The sequence below is a fragment of the Miniopterus natalensis genome, chromosome 2 (genome assembly GCF_054644295.1).
Source record: "Miniopterus natalensis isolate mMinNat1 chromosome 2, mMinNat1.hap1, whole genome shotgun sequence".
Taxonomy (NCBI): domain Eukaryota; kingdom Metazoa; phylum Chordata; class Mammalia; order Chiroptera; family Miniopteridae; genus Miniopterus; species Miniopterus natalensis.
The window spans coordinates 70,479,774-70,506,005 of NC_142082.1; the positions used below are offsets into that span (position 1 = coordinate 70,479,774).

General features: G+C 36.8%; 1 protein-coding gene across 2 annotated transcripts in view; it reads left to right on the forward strand.

Moving 5' to 3' along the window:
* The first annotated feature begins 469 nt into the window (after positions 1-469).
* NAA16 (N-alpha-acetyltransferase 16, NatA auxiliary subunit) overlaps positions 470-26,232 on the forward strand; it is a 64,141-nt gene continuing 38,378 nt past the window's right edge. The window contains exons 1-7 of one of the 2 annotated variants that reach the window (XM_087814313.1): positions 470-652; positions 6,534-6,618; positions 8,429-8,533; positions 9,960-10,117; positions 12,843-12,977; positions 22,105-22,258; positions 25,302-25,421. In XM_087814313.1, coding sequence (XP_087670439.1) covers positions 599-652; positions 6,534-6,618; positions 8,429-8,533; positions 9,960-10,117; positions 12,843-12,977; positions 22,105-22,258; positions 25,302-25,421 — 811 coding nt within the window. In that variant the 5' untranslated portion in view covers positions 470-598. Of the gene's footprint in view, positions 653-6,533; positions 6,619-8,428; positions 8,534-9,959; positions 10,118-12,842; positions 12,978-22,104; positions 22,259-25,301; positions 25,422-26,232 lie in introns of those variants that run through there. The other variant, XM_087814314.1, reaches the window with a different exon arrangement.

Consider the following 26,232-nt stretch of genomic DNA (forward strand, 5'->3'; position numbering starts at 1 on the left):
GCTCTCACATCAGCTCTGTCGAGGCCTGCCCAATGACGTCACCTATGCTGAGACCGCGTCCTTGGTCTGCACGAGTTCGTCCACTGACGCTGGGCTTGACCTCTGTTTCAAGCTCTTGAGTGGAGAAATCCAAAAAGTCTCCCTCTGATATAGGTGCCACCTTGGGCCAAGATATTAACAATCAGAGCCCAATACACGCGACTTAGGAGGGGCTACGGCGCATGAGCCCCCCGGGGCGAGGTTCTGTGCAGGAGCGCGCCCCGCGCCGTCCCCCCCCCAGCCGGGCAGCCGCGCCGTCCCCCGCGCCGTCCCCCGCGCCGTCCCCCCCCCCCAGCCGGGCAGCCGCGCAGCCGCGCCTGCGCACGCCCGCGGGAGGGGCGGGCCCTGGCTGCCATCTTACAGTGCGCGGCGCCGACGGAGGGGTCCGGCTCGGGCCACATTCCCCTTCTGTTGCCAGCCCTGCGCAAAAGCCCCTCGGAGGCCACCCAGGGGCAACTCCACGCCAATGAACTGACCCATCGCCCGCACCCGATTTTTGGCGTGTTCCTCCAGGTGCCCAGCCCGCGGAACTGAGCTCCCCGCCTCCCCGCCGGTCGAGATGCCAAATGTGCTGCTGCCGCCCAAGGAGGGTAACCTCTTCAAACGCGTCTTGGTAAGGGGCCGAAGGCAGCGCTTTGGCTCTCTGGAGCCTCGGGCCCTGCGCGGCGAGTGGTCTGGCACTGGCGAGGGCCGGCTGGGTCCCCGCTCTGTTCTTTGTTTACTTGGGAGGCAGCGAGACCCGGCTCCCCGCCTCCGCCAGGCCGCCTGCCCCCGGACCAGGGCCTGCCCCCCGGCCCGGGACGGGCGACCTGGGCTCCCCCGCGCTCCCCTCCGCCGCCGCGCCCGGCCTCGCAGCCCGCCCAGGAACTTCGCGTCGCCTCCGCGGTCGCTCTGGGCAAGGGCGCGGCGGCCAGGTAGAGGTGCCGGTGCCCTCCGCGGAGCCTCGGGGCCGGAGTCGTGACCTCCTTCTTCCGTCCTCCTGCTGCTTTATTTTGCCGGCCGCCCCTCCGCCGGGCGTTCATTCCCTGCTTTGTGTTGAATCTGTTGCACAGCGCGCCCTGGTACCTATTAAAGCCAGAGCTCTCCCGTGGAGGGGTGGGGCTGGGATATACACTGGTCACCAGAAAATTAGAGAGCGCCGGGAGGCCAAGCTTGCTGTTGGGGGAGACTGCCTGTTTTTGATATACTTGTCTTTGCAAAGTGAAAAGGTGGCATGAACTGCATTTCTAATATAAAGTCGAACATGACTCTGATTGCTTTTAATTCGCACAGGCCCTGCTTTCAGAAAGTGGTTAAAAGCTTTGTGGACTGGCTGGTTTTGCTTTTGAGGGGAGCAGTTTCTTTGTCTCTGAGAAGAAACCTGAATAATAGCCCTGTAGTGATAACCACTGGCCAGCCTGGAAGTGTGTTTTTCTTTAGGTTGTGTGTCAGTGTCCCGGGTGCCTTCACGGTTTTCCAGGTTCCTGTTCTTCCAGAGAGGAGAGACAACGTGCCTTTGCTTTTCTAGATACACGCTGGGGACCATAGATTTTAAACTAATATTGTAAATAGTTGTTTTTCTCTAGTTTGTCTTTTCATCTGAACGTAAGCATTTAGATTTTAAGGGTGAATTAATTATTTAGAGCTTGTGTTATGTAACTATTAGCTATCGCTTACCTTTGCTATAAATACTAAGTTTAGAATGTTTTAAGTATTATCAATGGCAGGTAAAAATTCATAGTAGCTGTTCTGTTTCTAGCCAATAGAACCTTCACATTTAATCCTTACTTTCGTTATTGTCACACATATTTTTCACAGTATTGAGAAGTGAACTTTTTTTGCCCCTTTCAGATGGATTTATTTTTTTGGTCTAGGGAATCTGAAATATGTTAATGAAAAATCATATATGAATTGTTAGATTTCAGGACATTGGCATTATACCTAAAAGATTACAGGTGGCTTACTTCCTCTATATATGGGTACTTGTAGTTCAAGTCATGTTATCAGTAAGATAATGAAGAACAACTCCGTGTTTGTTTGTTTTTTAGTGGTGGGTTTTTTTGTTTTTTTTTTGCCTAATTTGCTTCTGGACCCAGGTCTTGGAAAAGCAGACCTTGGTGAGCATCTTGGTCCTGTCCAAACAAACCCAGCCTCAGCAGAGGGAACCACAAGCTATAGAGTGGGGAAAGCTTCAGGGTAGAAGGCCAGTCACAAACAGCGTCTGACATTGGCCTGCACAAGAGACCCTCCAAAAAGATTGGGAGTCCTACCTAGCACATCTACCTATTACATAGAAACAAATCCAAACAGGCAGCCAAAATGGGGAGACAAAAAAGCCCCAAATAAAAGAACAAAAGAATTATTCAGAAGAAGAGCTAAATGAAATAGATAAAGCAGTCTATCAGATATAGAGTCCAGAATACTGAAGGATGGTCAACAGCATGAGAAAAGAAATGGAAACTATGAAGGAAATTAAGAATGACATAATAGAAAAAAAAATTGTAAGTAATGAACAGCAGATTAGGGGAAGCTGAGGATCAGATCAGTGAATTAGAAGACAAGGTAGAAAAAAATCAGAGAACCAAAATGTGAAAAAACAATTGAAAAACAGGAGGACAGCTTAAGAGAGCTGTGGGACAACATGAAACTTAACAGTATTTGCATCATAGGAGTACTAGAAGATATAGAAGTAAGCAAGGCTTAGAGAACCTGTTTGAGGAAATAATGGCAGAAAACTTCCCTAACCTGGTCAAGGAAAAAGTCACACAAGTTCAGTAGGCACAGAGAGTCCCAAGCAGGAAGAACCCAAAGAGGCCCACACCCAGACACATCAGACACATCATAATTAAAATGCCAAAAATTCAAGACAAAGAGAATCTTAAAGGCAGCAAGAGAAAAGCAATCTGTTACTTACAAAGGAACTTCCATAAGGCTGTCAGCTGATTTCTCATCAGAAAACTCTATAGTTCAAAAGGGAATGGTATGAAGTATTCAAGGAAATGCAAAACAAGGATCTGAAACCAGGACTACTTTATCCAGCAAGGCTATCATTCAAAATAGATGGTGAAATAGAGAGCTTTCCAGACAAAAAAGGGTAAAGGAATCTGTAACCACCAAACCATCATTGCCAGAAATGTTAAAGGGACTGCTGTAATAAGAAGTTGAAATAGAGCGAATGAGAAACAGACATAAAGAAATAAAATGGCAATAGATAAGTACCTATCAATAATAACCTTAAATATAAATGTATTAAATGCTCCAGTCAAAGGACATAGGGTGGCTGAATGGATAAGAAAACAAGACCCAAGTATGTGCTGTCTACAAGAAACCCAGGCCAGAACAAAAGACACACATTAAACGAAAACTTCTGCAGGATTTTAAAGGAGAGATTGACAGCAATATAGTCATAGTAGGAGACTTGAACATCCCAATGACTTCACTGGTTAGATCTTCCAGACAAAAAATCAATAAGGAAATATTGATTCTAAATGACACAGTAGATCAGATGGATTTAATTGATATTTACAGAACATTTAACCCCAAAGCTGCAGAATATGCATTCTCCTCAAGTGCACGTGGGACATTCTCAAAGATAGACCACATGTTAGGACACAGAACAAGTCTCTGCAAGCTCTGTCTTCTAGGTTGAGGTCATACCAAGCATATTCTTGGACATTTACATCATACAATACTATGCAGCTGTAAAAAAAGAAGGATCCCTTACCCTATGAAACAGCATGATGGTACCTGGAGAGTATGTTGCTAAGCAAAATAAGCCAGTCAGAGAAAGACAAGTATCTCTTGATCTCACTCATATGTGGAATCTAATGAACAAAATAAACTGATGAACAAAATAGATCCAGAGTCATAGGAGCATGGAACAGACTGACAAATCTCAGAGGGAAGGCGGGGGTGGGTGCGTGGGGAGGGATTAACCTAAGAACTTATACACATATATGCGTAACCCATGAGTGAAGGCTTGAGGGGAGGGGTACGTGGTGGAGGAGATCATTGGGGAAAAAGGGGGACATTTGTAATACTTTCAATAATAAAGATAAAAAAAGAAAAAAACAACTCTGTGATTTTTTTTTATACTCTGGTTACAAAAAAGTTAAAGCCGCTCCTGAGTTAGCTTTATCTCCAAATAAATTGGGAAATGCTAAACATTTTCTTATCTGGGTATGTAATGTTTATTATAAGGTTACATGAGTTTAGGAGGGTGTTACAAAGGTGAATAATTCAATCATCTCACAATTGCTATAAATGTGGGTAAAATTTTGCTGCAAAAATTCCATGGCAAATTGAAATCTCTATAATAAAATTTTAAAATTTGGTTGGACTAAAATGTTTTGTCACCAACAGTAAATTTTTCTTAGTGTACATAAGCACACCCATACAAATTCACCAGCCAGCTTATCACATGGTCTGCATGGCTTATGCCTGCCTATCCTCCCCAGACTAGCTCTTAGCAGTAGATTTTGTTGAATTTTGGAGCCCTACTTCATGCCCTCTTTTTCAGTTGAGACAGTCAAACCCAGGAATGGTAAATGGCTAAGTGTCCAAGGTTCTCTGGTTAGTATTAAAGTTGAAACTACAATCTATCTTTTATACTAAATATATAGTCCTTACTGAACTTAAGACTTTTCTTTAACTTGAGTACTTGGGTATTGTGGCTCTGACACTAGGTGTGAAAACTCAGTAACTGTGCCTCAGTTACTTCATCTAAAATGGATATAGCATGCATCTTATAGGCTTTCCTGGCATTTCAATAAAGATTAAATGAGGACAGTGCCTGGCACATAGTAAATGTTGCAGTAAGTGTTAACTGTTATTATTACTGTTATTGGTAGTATGATTATTATTACTTTCGAGATCACTTGGTGAGTCAGAAAAAAACATTTATCTTCTTTTCCTTTTCCCCAGTTGTTCCTTCTGCTCCTTTTCTTCTTGTTATATGTCAGGTGAACTCCTATCATCAAAATTCAGATTATTTAAAAAATTTTTACTTCAAAATATTTTTGGAATAGGTAATACATTCACATGGTTCAAAATTCAGGTTCCTCTCCTATTCTTGTCTCCCAACCACTAAGTTTCCTTCTCCAGAGGCAATCAAGAAGCCTCAATATAAACTTTTTCTCTTTGAACACTTTTCTAATTCTCTCCTCCACATCCTACTCCTGCTGCAAGGATAAATCACTTCCTCCTCCTTTGCTGGTACTGTTTTTCTTTGAACTTAGTAGGCTGTATTTATTGAGCAGTACTTATTTGTCTAGGACCTGAGGATGCGGGAGCGTTTAAAATAGGCAAGAGCCGTGGCTGGTGTGGCTCAGTTGGTTGAGCATCCTCCAGTGCACCAAAAGGTCACTGATTTGATTCCTGGTCAGGGCACATGCCTGGGTTGTGGGTTTGATCCCCAGTTGGGGTGCATACTATAGGTAACCAACAATTGTTGTTTCTGTCTCACATCGATGTTTCTCTCACTCTCTCTCCCCCTCTCCCTTCCTCTTTCTCTAAAATCAATAAAAACATGTTTTAAATTGGCAAGATCCCTGTTCTCAAGGAGCTTACAGTATGGTGGGGAAGATACTAAAAAAGTAATCACATAAATAGGAATTTCAGGAAATGTTAGTGTTGTGTAGAAAATAGAGTAATATGATAGAGAAAATGTGTATGTGTGGGGGTCAGAAGCTAGCAGTATTAGATAGAGTGGTCAGGTAGGTGATGTGTGACACTCAGATCATAAGGAATTAGCCATGGGAAGACCTGGGGAAGAACATTCCAGGTAGAAGGAACCCCAAGTGCAGAGGTCCTATGGTGGGGATTAGTACTCGAAGGAATACCCGTAACAACGTAAGTGAGAATGTGAGTGAAAGGAGATGGGATGTTCCCATTATCAGTGGCTATGGAGGGCAGTCACTGATTCCTTAGTCTAGACTGTCTGGTGGCATTTAGGTATAAAGAGGTTGCTTACACTTATATTAGACTAGTGATGGAAGGATCATGGTCTTTGGAGTCACACCAGAGTTTGAAGCTGAGTCACTTATGAAAGCATTTGTGAACATTTTCCACATCTGTGAGGCAGAGGTAATACGAGTTATAACAAGTTCTGTAGAGAGATGATAGGTTGCTCTATAAATGGCAGTATTTTGTGTGTATTCCTCGGCTCCATTCTTGAAGTAGCAGAGCCTTTTAATGCAGTTTCTAGTATTTTTCTCTGTTGTTGTCAGTTATGTCTTTGCTTTTGGATTCTGGGTTTTAAAAAGTTGTAGAAGTGTAGATTGACAATTAAATTCTCTCTTTATTAAGTTTTTTTTTCTTTATCTTCTGTAAAAGTGAAAATAGACACTGGGAGTAGGTAACAGAAGTACATGTCATAAGTGATATAAATTGACATAAAATCTTTCCATCACATATGTTTTTAGACCTCATTTTGGATCTTGAATTTAGAATTTATATAAAAGTTGCTCCATGTATATTCATTTTATAAAATAATTTTTGTTTGTATTTCTTTACAGAAATGTTATGAACAGAAGCAATACAAAAATGGCCTCAAGTTTTGCAAGATGATTCTTTCGAATCCAAAATTTGCTGAACATGGAGGTACTGTCTTATTTGTGAGAGACTGTTTTGGGGAAATCTAATTCTAAAATTAGATAGGATTCCTAACAGTGAAAGAAGAATTCCATGGCCTTGTAGCTCTCTAGTAGAGTGTATAAATATTTAACATTTTTAGTTATGTCTCATATCAGTCTTATTCTAGGTTACTTTACTTCTGTTATGAATCTTTTCATGTAAGTATATGTACAGTTCTTTACTATTAGATGAGAAGTTGTTGGTTGATTAATTGGGGAACAGTTGGAGTATATACCAATATTTTTATAGGCCTGATTTCATGTATTACTTTGACTAGAACTTAAGTTTATGCTTTGATTTCCTATGTATAAAATTAGGACAATATTTGCAACACAGAAGTAGTATAAAGATATAGTCAAGTGCATTTTGTTCTTTGGTAGATGTCTTTTATATGTCTGCTGTCCTTTATAAATATGACACTACTGATTTATCATTAGATTGTTTATCTTGAGTTGTTTTTCTAGTTCTGGTAATAATTAATAAGTCTATATTTGCTTGTCTCATCTTTTTTCACTTGTCACCAGTGTTTGTTAAAAGGATGGATGAGGTTAGATATGCAAATTATGATCCTATAGCAAAGCAAAGCTAACTGGGATCTCTATTAGACTTGGCTAATTCTTGAGACTGTCTTATTGGGAAAATAGGCTGACTCAGCTCATCTTTCTAATGTTGAAAACATCCTTTGAAGAAAATGGAAATAAGTCTTCATTTCATAGAATTTTAGAAATTTAAAGCTTGTTCTCAAGCCTTTTCGCTATGGAACCATTATCTACATGGAAGCTTGTGGGGAAGTTCTTTATGTATAAACAGAAAAAAGATGTTTGCTTATAGGGGCTTGGACTGCTCTATCATCATGTTCTGAAAACCAGAATCCACAGAGATAAATTTGAAAACAAGTGTTCTTGTCTAATTCCTTTGTGGATTATTTTTTGTGGATTATTCAGAGAGTTATTTCATTCTAAAGCATCTTTCATTAGCTACCTTAAACATATTTTTGGGTTGCCATTCCTGTATTTCAGTGTTGTATCCTTGAAATGCAAAAGTATATTAATTAGCCTAATTAGGATTAGTTGGAATAAATTTGCCAAAAATGCAGTCTGTTCCAGTATTAAGATGATTTTTTTTCTCTTTATTAAGGTAGATTGTTTTGTGGGGTGTAAGTCAGATTTGATTCTTGGTTAGAATTGATCTCAGGTGCCCACTCGGTGTGGCTCAGTGGTTGAGCATCGATCGACCTATGATCCAGGAGATTGTGGTTGGATTCCTGGTCAGAGCACATGCCCAGGTTTCAGGCTTGATCCCCAGTAGGGGGCATGCGGGAGGCAGCCGATCAATGACTCTCTCATCGTTGATGTTTCCCTCTCTCTCTCTCCCTCCCTCTCCCTTCCTCTCTCTGAAATCAATAAAGACATATTTAAAAAAAAAAAACACAAAACTGATCTCAGGTGAAAGATGTGGACTGTAGTAGATTTAACTCAACAGGATTCAGGTGCCTGATGTGTTACCTTTTCTCAGCAAAATAATCTCAACCCCCTTTAAAGAGTCTTCTAAAGAGCAGAAAGCATTTTAGCAACTTAATCTCCACCTAAGGAATTTCAGTAAAGGACTTGGGCTAAACTTTAAGCAAGTATTTAAAATGTAGTTTTTGGAGAGAAGTTCTTTTAACTATGGGATTAAGAAGATGAATAATACAAGCATGGCAGGTCTCATATATTAAAATAGTGCTAAGATAATTTGAATCTTTCATGTGTAAATAGAGGTTAACAATATTTTTCAGAGACTTTGGCTATGAAAGGCTTAACATTGAACTGTTTAGGAAAAAAAGAAGAAGCATATGAATTCGTTCGTAAAGGACTTCGTAACGATGTCAAGAGTCATGTCTGTATCCTTTTACTGTGGTTGAGTAGTTTAATTTCATATATGTATTTTCCATTTGCTAGGTTTTTTCCTAATTCGAATGTTAAGAACTTTACTGTGAAAAAATTCAAACCTATATAGAAGAGAATGTGATGAACTCTATGTACTGATTACTCAGGTTTAATAATTATCAAAATTTTATAGTATTAATCTGTCCCCGTGCCTCATTTTTTATTTATTGGAGTATTTTAAAGAGAATCCCTATATAGCATGTATTTATTTCAGTTGTGCTTAGTGTGAGAGAAGAATAACTTTATTAATTATATCTGACTTGAAACCCATTGTTTTTCCTCTGTATCCATAAACTGAGGGATGCTTTCTCATCATTCCAGATAACCTATCTGTATAGTAAATCTGTATAGTAAAATTTGTGTTCTTTAAACTTTTGTTTAGAAAATTTAGAAGAAAAATTCAGAAGACATTTGTTTTAAAGCATTTTATTTAGTATTAAGTATGATTATTATATTGGTTCTTCAGCTTGTTTCATTTGCACAGGGACATAGCTGTTTTCACTGATACTCATAATTATATTTTTCTGTGTCTACTGTGCAGCTTGTAAAAAAACCAAAATACTTTTTAAGGCTGGATCATTGAAATTGATTTTCATTTCTGTTTTGCTTATCTATATGTTTATTCACATATTGTCCTGTTTCTTATTTTTTTTACATTTAATTTATCTATCTATGGGCCAGTATTGACCATCAATAGTTTTAGTAGTATTTTCACATTTTTAACTTAAGAGTTCTCTCAAAATATTAAATACTTATTTTTTTATCCCAGTGCTTAACTCTCAAGTGAAGAAACAGAGCATGTAAATATGGTAGTTTTTTTGGCTCCAAGATATGCTAAGAACTTAATTTACAATAAATAAAAACTTAATTTCATGGCTTTTAATATTATTGGTGACTTAACTGATGGTTACATGTTGTTTTAGAATTGACTGACTATAAATTTGTTTTAAAAGATAATTGTAGTTTTTGTATATATTGGGTTTCAATATATAGTAAGTAAATGTTGAAGTGGTGGGGTAGGAGAATGACGACAAGTGAGGGACTGGAAAATAGGGAATGTGAAGAATTTTACCAAGAATTTTCCAAGGTTACTTAAAAATATTATGGAAAGTTTCAAACATGTACACATATAGAGAGAATAGAATAATGAATCTTTACGTGCCCAGCACCCAGCTTCACTAATTTAACGGTTGTCAGTCAAGGCCGATCTCATTTTATCTCTTACCACTTGCTCACTATTCCCTTCCCTCTGACCCCAGATCATTCTGAAGTAAATCTTAGGCAAAATACCATTTTGTTAAAGAAAGCTTTATATTAGATAGATGTGTAGCATAGTATTTTCTAGTACCTGTGAATGTCTGTATTTCCTTAACTTAATAGGTTGGCATGTATATGGACTCTTGCAGCGTTCTGATAAGAAATACGATGAAGCTATTAAGTGTTACCGAAATGCCCTCAAATTAGATAAAGATAATCTGCAAATTTTGAGGGACCTCTCTCTGTTGCAGATCCAAATGAGAGACCTTGAAGGTTACCGAGTAAGTACTTTAGTCTTAAGTGTACACATTTTTACAATAGATATAATTTAAAAGCATGTGAATTCAGAATGAGGTGAGCCTAAGCCAAGATCATGTAGATTTGATTGTTGATTGCAGTCTATAAAAGGGGAAAGTCACTTGGGACCTCCTCCCAATAATAGCTGTAGAACTGCACACTTGATTATTAAAAAAGGATAATTTTATTTAACGCTTTTAAAAAAACTGTGCTATCTCCTGTGTACAAATGCTGTACTAGATTCTTTGTGGGCTTGAAATTTACAAATCTGGTAAACAAGACATTTGTAATTGAAATCTAAATGTAGCAATTAATTAGCTTTCTTTATTATGGGTTAGTAAATATAAAATAATGTGAGAAGTATTGCTATACATCACTTTTTCTGTAGCCCAGACCTCTTCAAACTGGCTTTTTCATTTCTGCTGGGCATCTCCATCTGTATCCTAAATTCATTATGTCCAAAACATAATTAATTCTCTTGCTTTCTTAAGTGAAGGAGGCCACCAACCCTTAACAGTTCTCCTTAAATAAATCTTTCATGTACTTTTTACTTTTGCCCTTCTGCCATAAGTCCTTACACCCTATGCCTAGATTTTTACAGACGTTTCAAGAGTTCTGTTGAGCTTGGTAATAATAACCATTCTTCAAGGTTTTGCAGTTTTTCTTGAGCAGTACTTAGCAGCCTGGGTGTAGTGAGAGTTAAAGTTAATTATATTTAGGTATGAGGCAAAAAAATTAAGAACGTTGGCAAGAGAGTGGTTCCTGAGAGGAATAGTGAAATAAATGAAGGTAAAAGAGCTGGTGGTTAGAAGTGAAGGACCCAAGGAACTAGAGGTACTCGTGGTGTCCTCTTAAGAATAAGGGTAGGAATGTCACTAAGTGAAAATGTTGGCAGCATAAGCACTGTGGCCAAGGAGTGAGATATTTGAATTTATGATTTCTGGGTGGCAAATAAGGTCTGCAACAGTGATTTTCAACCTTTTTTATCTCATGGAACATATAAACTAATTACTAAAATTCTGTAGCACACCAAAAATATACTTTATGCCTATCTGACCTCCCCCCGAAAAGGTATAATTTTGATTGCTTTACAAAAAAAAAAAAAAGTAATTACCTACCGTTTTTGCCCAAAGTACTTTTTAAAAAATTAAGTACCTATATTTGTATGTAAGGATTTCTAGTACCAAGAATTAACCAATCAGACACAACCTTATTATGCAACGTGACCAGTAAGATACAATTCTATTACATGACCTATATATTTATGGTTCAAGACAGGGCATTCACAGTGGTTGGCTATTGTGTTGGCTATAGTCATTTTTCTATTTGACAGTTGCAGTGATTTTCAACCTTTTTCATCTCATAGCACACAAACTAATTACTAATTAAGTTCTGTGGCACACGAAAAAATATACTTTTTGCCAGTCTGACATAAAAAGGTATAATTTTGATTCATTCACACCGGATAGCTATTGTTGTGTTGGCTATTACCATTTTTTTATTTGACAATCTAACAGAAAAGAGATCAGTGCCCCTGACTAAATAGTCATGTATGGCATGTTTTAAAAATTCTTGTGGCACGCCAGTTGAAAATTGCTGGTCTTGGATGGGGTTGTGGGAGTGGGTCCTTAAAGAGGGGTAGAGGAGATCATTAGAGATGAGGAAATCTTAGATCTAAGAAGTTAGGTTGTTGGATGTGTGATACACAGTGTTCCATTTGCCCAGGATAATGGTAGGATTTGGCAGAGAGAAGAAAACTGATCCGGACTTTAATGAAGGAGTGGAGTGACAGAAGCAACAGTGAAAATGAGTGAGAGTGATGATAGCTTAATTTCATATGCCTAAAAGGAACCAGACACACATGAAGGCAGAGGAGTGATACTAAGTTGTTAAAGATATCTTTTTACAAAAGAAGATCTGATCTTGTTGCTCCTTTTGGCATATAGTGAGTATGGCACCCATTCCAACCACAGAGTCACAGAAGCTAAACACTACATTTTCAAAATTTCATTGCAGCTGGTGTTCTACATGAGACCCTGTTCCTCCAAGCAGTTGCACTTGCCTAGAACTTGAGGCAGATATGAGCAATGAAGAAGTGAGGCCTATGTAGGGAGGTTGGATTTTCTGCTAATGAAGATACCTTGATTCTTCTGGGGCAGCCATTAGGGGAATTTCTGGTGTTTTCTTCCTAATGTCATAGATGTTGACCAGTCAGAGCGGCAGCAGTGGTGTTTCTGCTGAAAAGCCCTGTCAGATGTTTGAGAGTTCCCCTGCTGTGTCCATCCTATCTCTGGGGCCTACTGTAATAATGTAAATCCATTGAAATTTCATATAATAATTTTATAAACAGCAAACTTTACTTCAATAAAAAACTATCTTAGTCTTTCTTCCAAGATGTGTAATTACCAAAAGAAATTCTGTTATATAAAGGTAATTTTGTAAGTCAGCCCAAAAGCATGGGCCCAAGGGCCCACTTTCAGTGACAGCCTTACAATGAACAGTAATGGGGTATTTTACAACTTAAAGTAATTTAGATAAGGCACACAAAAAGCATTTCTATTTTATTGTGGAACTTATATTTGTTAATTGAATTCATTAAAAAGGAATTAAAGGTATTGAATTGTTTCCTGAAAACTGTGATGAAATATAAGTATTTTATAGAAAGTTAAAGTACAGAAGGTTAAAAAGACAATTTTTTTTTCTTCTAAGGAGACAAGGTATCAGCTTCTTCAGTTGCGCCCAACACAGCGTGCTTCCTGGATTGGATATGCTATTGCATACCATTTGCTGAAAGATTACGACATGGCACTAAAACTATTGGAAGAATTTAGACAAACTCAGCAAGTAAGAAGTTCATTTTAACTTTTTTTCCTACCTTCACAAATAAAATAGTTGACTTCTGTATTGCCCCCACCCCCAAATGTGAATTAAAGTCTTTGAGACCTATGGAAAAACTTGAAAATTGACAAGTGTAAAACAGAATTCCTTGGTGCAACCACTATGGACAACAGTGTGGAGGTTTCTCAGAAAATTAAAAATGGAATTGCCTTATGACCTAGCGATTCCTCTTCTGGGACTGTAACTGAAGAAACCTGAAACCCTAATTCAAAAGAATATATGCACTCCTATGTTCGTTGCAGCATTATTTACAATAGCCAAGATTTGGAAGCACCCCAAGTGCCCATCAGTAGATGAGTGGACAAAAAAGCTGTGGGACATTTATACCATGGAATACTACACAGCTGTAAAAAAGAAGGAAATCCTACCTTTTACCAAAGCATGGATGGACCTAGAGGGTACAGTAAACACTTGATTTTGAAGACCTCAATTTAATGGCTTCAGATTTAATGGACAAAACTTCCAGTCCAAATATATGTGAAAATTAACACCCTGTTAATTTTAAAATGTTTTTAACCAAGATTTGCTTATAATTAAATTAACAGGTTATTTTTTGTTATTAATTCGTTGTTATTATTATTTTTAAGTCCTCACCCAAGGAATGAGGATATTTTTTCCATTTAGAGAGAATGGAAGGGAGGGGAGAGGGGGAGAGAAACATTGATGTGAAAGAGACACATCCATTGGTTGCCTCCCACATGCGCCCCAAATGGGGGCAGAGATCTAACCTAAAAGGGTCCAGGTATGGACCCTTTACTGGGAGTTGAACCCTAGACCCTCCAGTGTGCAGGCCCACACTCTAACCACTGAGCCACACCAGCCAGAGCTTCACTGCTATTTTTTATTTTTTTAAACATATCTTTATTGATTTCAAAAAGAGGGAGAGAGAGAGATAGAAACATCAATGATGAGAGAGTCATTGATCGACTGCCTCCTGAATGTCCCCCACTGTGCATTGAGCCCACAACCCAGGCATGCGCCCTGACTGGGAATCGAACCCCAGTTTCCTGGATCATAGGTCGATGTTCATCCACTGAGCCACACCCAGCTGGGCTTCACTGTTATTTTTAACAAATGTAAGCAAATAGGCCATACATTGGAAAAAAACTCTAGTAATTTCACCAACATAAATAAATATTACATATCTATAACTATAGCCTACATATTTAAATCCAAGAGTCACTGCTTGTAAACAATATTCCATGAATGATTAGCACGTTATCACACTGCAGCACTTGAAGTAATTGGTTCTGTTGTTGTGTGGAATGACTTTTTGTAGTAGTTTTAACTTGCATGCCAGCTGTTCCGAAGTGTGCTAAGCCACAGCCCAGCAGTGTGCATTTGTTTACTCTTGGTGAGTGGTAAATGCACTCATTTATATACTAGACCTATTCAGTATAAATTTAAAATTACAGTAATACATGTAGAAAACTTTTCTGTGAAATTAAACTTTTCATACACACTTAATTTTAATTAGACAAATTTGTCTACATAAGTAAAAACAGGTAAACTAATTTGACAATTTTTTAACATGCACATTTGGGAAACCTACTTTATTATATAATGGACTTTTGGCTTTAATGGGTTAGTCCGTTATATCCAGGTTTTACTGTATTATGCTAAATGAAATAAGCCAGTCAGAGAAAGACATTACCATGTGATTTCACTTTTATGTGGAATCTAATGAACAAAATAAACAAACAAAATAGAAACAGACTCATAAATACAGAGAACAGACTGACAGGTGTCAGAAGGTCGGGGAATTGGGGGAGCTAGGTGAAAAAGGTGAAGGGATTAAGCAGTACAAATATTCTGTAGTTGCAGAATAGCTACAGAGATGTGGATTGTAGCATAGAGTATATGTTCAATAATGTAGAGATAACTAGTTATGGGGCCAGGTGGATGCTTGGGACAGCAGGGAGGCGGTGGGGGGAACACTCTAGAGTGCCTGGTTTTCTGGCCACTGCTGTACATCTGAAACTAGTGTGGGAGGGTATTGAATGTAAACTGTGGTTGGAAAAAAACCCCAGAATTTTTTATTAAAAAATACTTTATTTATTGATTTTAGAAAGGGAGAGAGAGACAGAGAGAGACATCAATTTGTTCTACGTATTTATGCATTCATTGGTTGATTCTTGTATGTGCTCTGACCAGGGATCAAACCCTCAACCTTGGTGTATCAGGATGATGCTCTAACCAATTGTGCTACCTGTCCAGGGCTAAAACAATTCTTTTTTTTTTTTAATCCTCACCAGAGGGTATTTTTTTCCATTGCTTTTTCAAAGAAAGTGGAAGGGAGAGAGAGAAACATTGATGTGAGAGAGACATATCAATTGGTTGCCTCCTGCACACTCCTTACTGGGGCTGGAGATCGAGCCTGCAACTCAGGCACGTGCCCTTGCATGGAAGCGAATCTGAGATCCTTCATTCCAAAGGCCGATGCTCTAACTACTGAGCCAAACTGGCTAGGGCTAAAACATAATTCTTAATGCAAAAGAAATAATATAAAATTTTTGTACACTATAATTTCAGCAATATTTAAATGATAAAAGACTGCATGAAAATGAAAGTTTTGTGACTGGGAATTGTTTTTCAATATATATGCTTTATATTTGATATAAACATTAATAAATACATTTTAATATATATGTAAGATAGGAAAGTATAAAAATATACATGAGAAATTAAATACAGTGGTGCCTCAGTTTTCGAATGCAATCTGTTCTGGAAGACTGTTGGAGTTCTGAAACGTTCAAAAACTGAGGGATCAACAGCCGACAGCTGGGCCTCAGGATCTTGCCCTCAGCGGAAGCCGTGTGGCATGTTCCACTTCCGAGGCGTGTTCGAAAACCGAAGCATTTACTTCCGGGTTTATGGTGTTGGTAAACCAAAATGTTCGTCAACGGAGACGTTTGAAAACCGAGGTACCACTGTAGATGTTAACATTTTGTCCTATTGCTCCAGATTTTATTATTTTTTTTTAAAGGAATACAATTACAGAAATAGCTAAATTCTTCCATGTGCCTCCCTAGAGGTAGCCACTATTCTGAAATTGGTAGAAATCACTCCAGTGCATTTACATTATGTATAAGTTTATAAAACAGTATTATCTTGTGTACTTAAAAATCTGTATGAATGATATGCAGGTTTTTAAAATTCAACTTTCTTGAGATACGTCTGTCTTGATACATGTAAGGCTAGTTTATCCATTTTTAAACAATTTATTTTTATTATTGAAAGTATTACAATTGTCCCCTTTTTTCTCTCCATTGACCCCCTCCACCCTGCTCCCGACCTCTTCCCCCACCAAGGCCCTTACCACACTATTGTCTGTGTCCAGGGGTTATGCATAGAAGTTCTTTGGTTAATCTCTTCCCCTCCCCCACACCTTCCCTCTGAGATTTGTCTGTTCGATGCTTCTTTGTCTCTGGATCTCTTTTCTTCATCAGTTTATTTTGCTCATTAGATTCCACATATGAGTGAGATCCTGTGATACTTATTTTTTTCTAACTGGTTTATTTCACTTAGCATAATATTCTCCAGGTCCCTCCATGCTGAGTCAAAGGATAAGAGATCCTTTTTTATAGCTGCATAGTATATATTATTCCATGGTGTAAATGTCCCACAGTGTTTTTATCCAATCATCTACTGATGGGAATTTGGGCTGTTTCCAGATCTTGGCTATTGTAAATTGTGCTGCTATGAACATAGGGGTGCCATATATTCTTTCTGATTGGTGTTTCGGGTTTCTTAGGATATATTCCTAGAAGTGGGGTCACTGGGTCAAAAGACAGTTACATTTTAAATTTTTTGAGGAAACTCCCTAATGTTTTCCATAGTGGCTGTACCAGTCTGCATTCCCACCAGCAGTGTACTAGGGTTCCCCTTTCTCCACACCCTCGCCAGCACTTGTCATTTGTTGATTTGTTGATGGGAGCCATTCTGACAGGTGTGAGGTGATACCTCATTGCTATTTGCTGTTTGGAGTTTCATTATATAAATAAGCCATAGTGTATCCATTCTACTTTGCCTCTATTAAAAAGCATTGCTGTAATGAATATTCTTGTCTGTTGTTTCCTTAGCCACATTTGTGAGTTTCTCTTCAGTGTATATCTAAAACTGGAATTGCAGACTTGTAGCTGTATGTTTTCCGTTTTACTGAGTATTATTATCATCACTCTCTGAAGGAGCTGTACTAATTTATATGCCTACCAGCAAGGTTTTACAATTATTGTTTCCTCAACATCCTTGCTGACTCTTGTCAGCTTTATTAGTTTTTTTCAGTCTTCTAGATGTGAAGAAGTTTATCTCATTTTTCTTTTGTGTTTCTTCGATTATTAGTGAGGTTATGGGATATTGAGGTAAGAGATATTGTCTCTAGTTTTCTTTTTGTTTGATGTCTGTGTCTGGCCTCATGGAATGAGTTGGGAAGTGTTCCCTTCTGTTTCTTTGGAAGTTTGTGAAGGATGGTGTTAATTCTTCTGTAAACATTGGGTAGCATTCACCTGTGATGGCATTTGCTCCTGAGCTTTTCTTTATTGAAAGTTCATTGATACTAATTTATTCTCTACTTGTTATTGGTCTATACAGATTTTCTATTTCTTCTTCAGTTTCAGTAGCTTGTATTTTTTTCTAGGAATTAGTCCATTTCGTGTAAGTTATTTAATTTGTTGACATATAGCTTTTCATAATAGTTCTTGTTTTTTAATATGTTTTTAAAAATTGATTTCAGACAGGAAAGGGGAGGGAGAGAGAGAGAAACATCAATGAGAGAGAATCATCGATCGGCTGCCTCCTACACTCTGCCCCTACTGGGGATCGAACCTGCAACTCCCGCATGTGCCCTAACCAGGAATCAAACCATGACCTCCTGATTCATGGGTCGATGCTCAACCACCGAGCCACACCAGCTGGGCCAAAATAGTTCTTTATAATCCTTTTTATTTCTGTAAGTTCTGTGGTAATGTCCCTCCTTTTATTCCTGATTTTAGTACTCTCCTTTTTCTTTCTTGGTCATTCTAGATGAAGATTTCTCAATTTTGTTGGTCTTTCAAAGAACCAACTTGTAGTTTTGTTAATTTTCTCTGTAGAGTTGGGATATGCCTTCAGCACTCAGTCAAGCAATTTGCAGCTCTGCCTTAGATTTTGCTTCTTGTTTGTTCAGTGTCAGGGTAGCAAAAGGTGAAAGCTTAGGGTTTCCTGAGTTCTTACCTGAGCATGTGCAGACCTTTATGTGTATGTGGCTTTTCAAAGCCTCTGATGGACATCACATTTCCCAGCTTCTCCTTTAAGATTTTTGGTTAATCTGTTGTTTACCTGGACTGCTGTTCATCACTTCAGGCACTGTAAAGGTAAACACTTGTCCATAATTGTTTTCGACAAACGCCTTTGGCCCTCTCCTCCCCATAAGGCTTTTTGCTCTGGGCAAGCTCCGTGTTTGCCTTTATGGGATCTTACAGGGATCCACTTGATGGGTCAGTTAATTACAGTTCCTTTAGAAGGAGGCTTTAAAAGAGCTCCAGCTTTATTCTGTTCTCTCTGGTGGCTACTCTGGGCATACAAGCTTATTTTTCAAGGCTGCTGTGTAGCTGGAGAGCATGGAGCAGGAGTAGGGCAAGTTAAAACACCACAGAGCTCACTGGTCTTACCAAGATCCAGCCATTTTTCTTCAATATGTGCTCCCCAGGTAGCTTCGAGCCTTTGATTAATTTCCAGAGTTCTGAAAAGGTGATTCTGAGAGTTTTTTTGCCAACTTCTTTATTGCTTTTATGGAGATAAGAGTTTTTGGAGGTCTTTACCTTTTTTGCTAACACCATCCTCTTCGTATTTTCTTGATGAGAACTTTTTTTTGACAGTTACTCTAAAAGCAAGGTATTATTTTTTGGAATGATAGTCAAACTAATTTTGTGTGCTAGACTGATAGACTTTTCTCTTTTCATTTATCAAGTAAATCTCAATGCAGAGTTTATATGATAAGTCCTCTGTTCTATCTTTACCCCAGAGAAGTTCAGAGAAGACTAGTTCAGAGAAGACTTATAGAAAAAAAACATAGTTCTCCACGTGTATAAATAATGGGCGTGCAATAATACAATGGCAATCATAATATAGTGTTCTGTCTCTAGATTCTGTTATTTTGTTATTCTTTAGCATGTTTTTGAGATTCATCCATATTAGAGCATGTATTGGTAGTTCAGTTCTTTTTAATGCTAAATACTCTTTTATTATGGATATATGACACTTTGCTTTTCCATTCATTAACTGGTGGACATAAGGATTGTTTTTAATTTGTTATTACGAATAGTGCTGCTGTGAACATTGTGTACAAATTTCTGTGTGTACGTATGTTTTTATTTCTCTCTGGTATATATCTAAGAATGAAATTACTTGGTTTTTTTTTGATAAGTATACATTTAACTTTTTTTTTTTTTTTTTTTTACACAAATGGTAACATACTAGAGTCACTGTTATTTTTCACTTGATTTATTTGGGAGTGTCTTCCCTTTCAGTACATAGAGGGCATGCTTATTTTTTCATAACTGCACTCTAATCCATGTCGGGAAATACCATGACTTTTTTTTTTTTTGGGTTAATCCTCACTCAAGGATATTTTTTCCATTGATTTTTAGAGAGAATGAAAGGGCGGGGGAGAGAGAGAGAAACATCAATGTAAGACACACATTGATTGGTTTCCTCTTGCACATGCCCCAACCACAGCTGGGGATTAAACCTGCAACCCAGGTACGTGCCCTTGACCAGGAATCAAACCCACAACCCTTCGGTGCACAGGCCAATGCTCTAATCACTGAGCCATGCTGACCAGGGCTATATTTAACTTTTTAATAAACTGCCCAGTTTTCCTAAGTGGCAGAACCATTTTACATTCTCTCCAATAATGTACGAGGGTTCCAATTTCATCCCCAATACCATATATAATTTTTTGATGATAGCCATCTTAGTGGATGTGTAATAGTATCTGTTTTAGTGGTATTATAACCAAAATCCGGATTCTTCTGCCTGCTGCAGCGAAAACCAAATACATAAGACAGGTGCTGGTAAAAGGAAAGAGATTTATTCAGTTGCTGGCATCTTGAGAAGATGGGGGACTTTCCCTGCTCCTCAAAAACCCATCTTAACATCTCAGTGCAGACAGAGGTTTTTATAAGGAGGGAGACTGAAACCAGGACAAAGAGATCAGGGGGAGGGGCTATGGACATGCAGGCAGTGTCCTTGCTGGTCCTGATATGGATTTTCATGATCAGCATCCTTGAGTTGATCATCTGTTTTTTTTTTATCAATGAATTCCTGTGTCTGGACCCTCGGCGTTAGCCAGGGCTGCTCCTTAGGATTACACAGGAACTGAAACTGCTGGACTGTGAAGTATACTAAAAAAACTTTTAACATGTAAGCTCTAGTTTTGAGAAAAATCAGGTTAGAGTAATAAGCTGGATTTAACATTTACTAAGATTAATATGGGTAGCTTTATATAAGTGTAGAGTATTCTCCTTTACATTTTCTCTGCATTTTCCTAACACTAATGATATTGACCATTTTATTATGTTCTTATTAACCATTTATATTTCTTCTTTGATGAATTGTCTATTCAAATTTTGTGCCCATTTTTTAATTGGGTTATTTGTCTTAAAACTGAGCTGTAAAAGTTCTTTATATGTTCTTATTACAAGTTCCTTATTAGATATATTATTTGCAGATATTTTCTCCCAGTCTGTAACTTGTGTTTTCACGTTATTAATGTTATCTTCTGAAAAAGAAAAGTTTTATAATTTTGATGAAGTCCAATTTACTAATTTTTTTCTTTTATGCATAGGGTCACAAAGAATTTTTCCTATTCTTCTAAGATTTCTTTTATAGTTTTAGTGCTCACATTTAGATGTGTGATACATTTTGACTTAATTTTTGTATATGGTATGAATTATGTGTCTAAGGTCATTTTTTTGCGTATGGATATTTAATTGTTCCACCATTATTTGTTGAGAAGGCTACCCTTTCTTCTTTGAATTGCCTTGGCACCTTTGTAGAAAATCAGTTGACCAGAATATACTTATTTTTCGACCTTATATTCTGTTCCACTGATCTGTATGTGTATTTTTATGCAAGTGCCACATTGTATTGATTACTGTAGTTTTATAGTAAGTTTGAAATTTGAAATGCATGTCCTCCTACTTTATTCTTTTTCAGATGTAGGGTTCTTTTTATTTCCATTTGAATTTTAGGGTTGGCTTATAAATTTCTTCAAAAGGCTTGCTGAGAGTTTGGTAGGGATTGCATTGAATTTATAGATCAATTTTAAGGAATTGCCATCAAAACATTATTGAGCATTCTGATTCATGACTGTGGATGCACTATCTCACCATTTATTTAGGTCTGTAATTTCTCTTAGCATATTCTGTATATAGATCTTGTTTCTTAAATTTATTCCTTAAATTTATTCCTAAATATCTTGTTGTTTTTGATGCTATTGTGAATGAAATCATTTTAATTTAATTTTCAGGTGGTTTGTTGCTAGTATGTAAAAATATAATTGATTTTGTTTTCTGTCACCTTGCCTACCTCCCTTTTTTTTTTATTAAACATATCTTTATTGATTTCAGAGAGAGGGAAGGAGGGGGGGAGAGAGAGATAGAAACATGAATGATGAGAGATTTATTGATCGGCTGCCTAGCCCGCAACCCGGGCATGTGCCCTGACCGGGAATTGAACCCTGATCTCCTGGATCCTAGGTTGATGCTCAACCGCTGAGCCATGCCCGGCCAGGCTTGCCTAACTCCTTGATGAGGTTTTTAAATGTAGATTCCTTAGGATTTTAATGATTTTATACTTTTTTGGGGGTATAGAACCTCTTCACCTTGCTCTGTACCAGAGTCCCACCCCTTTATTTATTTTAAAGAATGTATTAATCTTTGCTGTTAATCACTCTTCTGTTTGTAATTGTTCACAGATTGTTTTTTTAAGTCTGTGTGAATTACTTTCCCGAGAAAGCAATGAAATTAAAGATCTGAAACTGCTTTATGTAATTATATGAATAAAATAATTTAGTCCTTTCTTATTATTTTAGGTTCCTCTTAACAAAATAGACTATGAATACAGTGAACTGATATTATACCAGAATCAAGTGATGCGAGAAGCAGATCTGTTTCAGGAATCTTTGGAACATATAGAAACATATGAGAAACAAATATGTGATAAACTTTTGGTGGAAGAAATTAAAGGTTAGTTGACCTACCTTTTCTTTTTCATGGCCTTAGTTAAAGAACAAAAACTGTATTACTTTATTCTGTCTTAACACTTAAATAAGACGTTCTAAATCCTTATTATTACGATGTAGTTGTTATATTCACTTTAGAGTTGGGGGGCTGAGGAACAGAGAGGGTAAGTAACTTGCCCAAAGTCACACAGGTAAGTAATCTGGGTAGTGCTGGATTTGTGGCCAAGAATTTTGACTCCAGATTCTATTAAGCAGAATATTATATTGCCTTTATATTTCACCCCTCCATGTCTATATATTTATGTATATATCTGTATCTCTCTCTCTCTCTCTCTAATCTCTGTATGTAGTAAAATATAATGAGAATAGTAAATGATACTGGGCTCATCAAGAAGTATCATTATGGGCTAATTATGAAGACAGGGTCCTGATAGTTTATCAACAAAGGGTCAAGCACATTTTTTTCTTAACAAAGCTTTGTTCAACAATTACCCATTCCATAAGCAATACTGTATTAAATAGAATGTCCAACTAAAATGATCAGTTTAAAACTAAAGTTGTTATAGTTGCAGAACTCTAAAGTTTAATAAAAATAACAGCTAACATTTATTTACTTTTCCTGTGTTTCAGGGCATGGTAATTGCTTAAACTGCTTTATTTTATTTAAATTTTTAGCACTTCTAACATGGGTACTATTTTCTATCTCCATTTTATAGCTGAGGAAACTAAGGCTTAGTGATATTAAGGACTTGCCCAAAGTCACACCCCACCTTTTAGGTGGTAGAGTTAATTTCTAAACACATCTTTCTGACTTCTGAGCCCTTATTTAAAAATTTTTTTTTAATATAGACTTTATTTTTTAGAGTAGTTTTATTAGTTTCACAGCAAAATTGAGTTGAAGGTATAGAGATTTCCCATATACTGTATTTTCCTACTCATGCGTAGCCTCCTCCACTATCAATATTGCCCACCAGATTGGTATATTTATTACAATTAACGAACCTACATTGACATATCATTACCATTTGAAGTCTATAGTTTACATTCCTGTTAGCTCTTGGTGTTGTACACCCTCTCGGTTTTGACAAATGTATAATGACATGCATCCACATTATAGTATCATGCAGAGTACTGGTTTCACTGCCCTAAAAATTCTCCGTGCTCTGCCTATTTGTTTCCCTTTGCCCCCAACCCTGGCAACCACTGCTCTTTTTACTGTGAGCCCTTACTTTTAACCCCTTTACTTTACTCTTGTTAATGTATAACAACTGACTTAGTTTTTATTGTGAATAGTACTAATATCAATAATGACTACAACACTATTTTTCAAACGGTAAAATGTGGATAAATAATATTCTGGTTTCTTTCTTGTTCTATTACCTGTAATTGATGGCAATTATTTTTTTGTTCTGATGTATTATTGCTATTTCCTGATTAAATCTTAACTCTCAGGTTGCTTTTTCTGTTTCTCTGTCTTTGTCTTCTGGTATCAACAGGAATGCAGTGATTAAAAAGTAGATATTATATAGTATGGTCAATTCTGGTTTAAAAATTCTGCAAGTTGCAGCATATATTGGTAATGAGGGTCATTTTGGGGCCATCAGTTTGAATATAAAGCCAATACTCTGTATTGCTTATAGAGACAGGTTATGGTATTTTTATTTTTTCAGTGAACTTTGTAGGCCCAGAGACTTTGATATTCATACGTTTATGTCTTTTGTAGCCATTAGCATATTAAGATACTTTTAAAAACTGTTAAAGTTAGAGATTTTTACTTTATCAATATGCAAGTGAATAATTTGTCCTGTATATTCCTCTAGTAATAATCTTTGCCTTATGATAGGAGCAGATAACAAAAGTTTTAGACTTGAAGAATAGGCTGTTGTCTCTTATATCTATATAAGCAGGGTAAAAATTAGACTGACCAGAAGTTAATTCTGGAGGAATGGGGCATGTTTTAGTTTTAAGTAGCAAATGTTTATATGTATTCACTTTATGCCAAGCATTGTGCTAACCCCTTTTAAGTAAATTATTTCCTTTGATTATTACATAAGTGGATTGAGGTAGTTGATATTTTAGAGGTAAGGAAATGGACATTGAAAGTTTGTAAGTTGTTCAAGTTCGCAGAGCTAGAAAGTGGTAAAACCAGTAATTACATCTAGGTAGTTTTACTCTAGAGCTTGAAAAATATGTAATATATATAAATAGTAAAATAATAGTATATAATAACCACTGTCATATGCTACCTCCTCCAAGATGATAAAAGCAGAAATAGTAATGACTTAATGACATTTCAGAGGATTATTTGTTTGAAATAGATTCTTTGGGGAATGGGAAATCTTAGGGGTAGGAAGTTGAGATATATTCTTTTTGAGAATCTCCCTTTTATTTTAGACTAGGTATGATTTCTGTTGTGGTTGAGAAGTTTAGATCTTCATTCTCCATACTTGCTTTCAATTTGTGTGCCTTCATAAAAGCCACATAAAAATTGAACCTTTAGGTATCCCACATGTGAACATGGTTTGTGTGGTTTCTTTCTGTGAAGTGGTGTTTAGTTTTACTGTTTTACGAGTTAATTTAAATTTTAGTGACCTGGAAAGGAAATTAAGAGGATTGAATGGAGAACTGTTTAATACATGAATTTATCAGAGAAAGTACATTTAAATCTTGCATAGGAAGGTAGGGAAATTTCATTAGAATTATTTAACAATCTGTGTAGGGGGTCTTTTGTTATTTTAAAAGGTATATAAAAATATGCAAAGACTTTTACTAACAAATTAATATTCTATATGTGTATTTGAGTTGTTGGAGAGAGCCAAAAATGAATGTTAGTATAGAAGGATGTGTAAATGAAGGTCCATTTCTGAAGGCAAGCTGTAAATTGTCTATGTTTAGTTATATAAACTGCAATATGCCCCAAAGGGAGGCACGTACAGTCCTGTCATTCATGTACATCTATTATACTAATGATGTTTAGTGAAATATCTGGGATCATAAAGGTATTTAATGTTTAAGTTAAATGAGTGTAACTTTAAACTTAATTTTAGGGGAAATGCTATTGAAATTGGGAAGATTAAAAGAAGCCAGTGAAGTATTCAAAAACTTGATTGATCGGAATGCAGAAAATTGGTGCTATTATGAAGGCTTGGAAAAAGCTCTGCAACTTAGTATGTAATGACTTTTCTCCTCTACCTTCTTTTAACTAGTGTTTGAAGTATAATAAAATGTAAAGTTGTAAAATTTGAGGACATATATTTTTAGCACTAGAATTCATTTTTCCATGTAGGAAAAATATAGGTTAACATTGGAGTGAAAATGAATTAAAATATTTATACTTAAGTGATAAATGTGTACAGATAATTTTAGGTTCCTTGACCCATTATAATGTTACCTATTTAGACTAACTAGAGATATGGGAAAGAGAATGAGCATTCTCTTTCTGGGAAATGTCATAATTATTATTTTTAAAGAATTAGAGGTCTGATATCCTCAACCTCTAAATAAGAAATAGGCCAAAGAAATTTTGCTGAGAGTATATGGTATATAGCATTGTTATAAAAATTATTCTCTTAATTTCAAACTAGGTTAATTTGTGTGGAGTAAAATATTGTATATCTTTTGAAATTATGTAACCTTGACCCTTTTCTGAAATCTAGAGTAGTAGTTCAAATTTTCCCTAATATTTTCATAATTAAATGTTGTTAGCAGTTAATATTTCTAAAATCACATTACTTATGGATAAATGTATGACTGAAATAATTATGAAACTATGGTTCAGGAGTGTTGAAAGAGCAGAATTTTTAAATTTAATAAGAATAGTAAATAGGTAGCTACCCATATTCATTATAGTAGTATGAACCATGAAAAAAGTTTATTTGTTATATCCTAACCACTGTTATAAATTAATCCAGATTTTCTGTTTGTATTTAAATTTTACTGTCATAATTACTAAAGTATTTTTCTTACATGTTTTTAAGA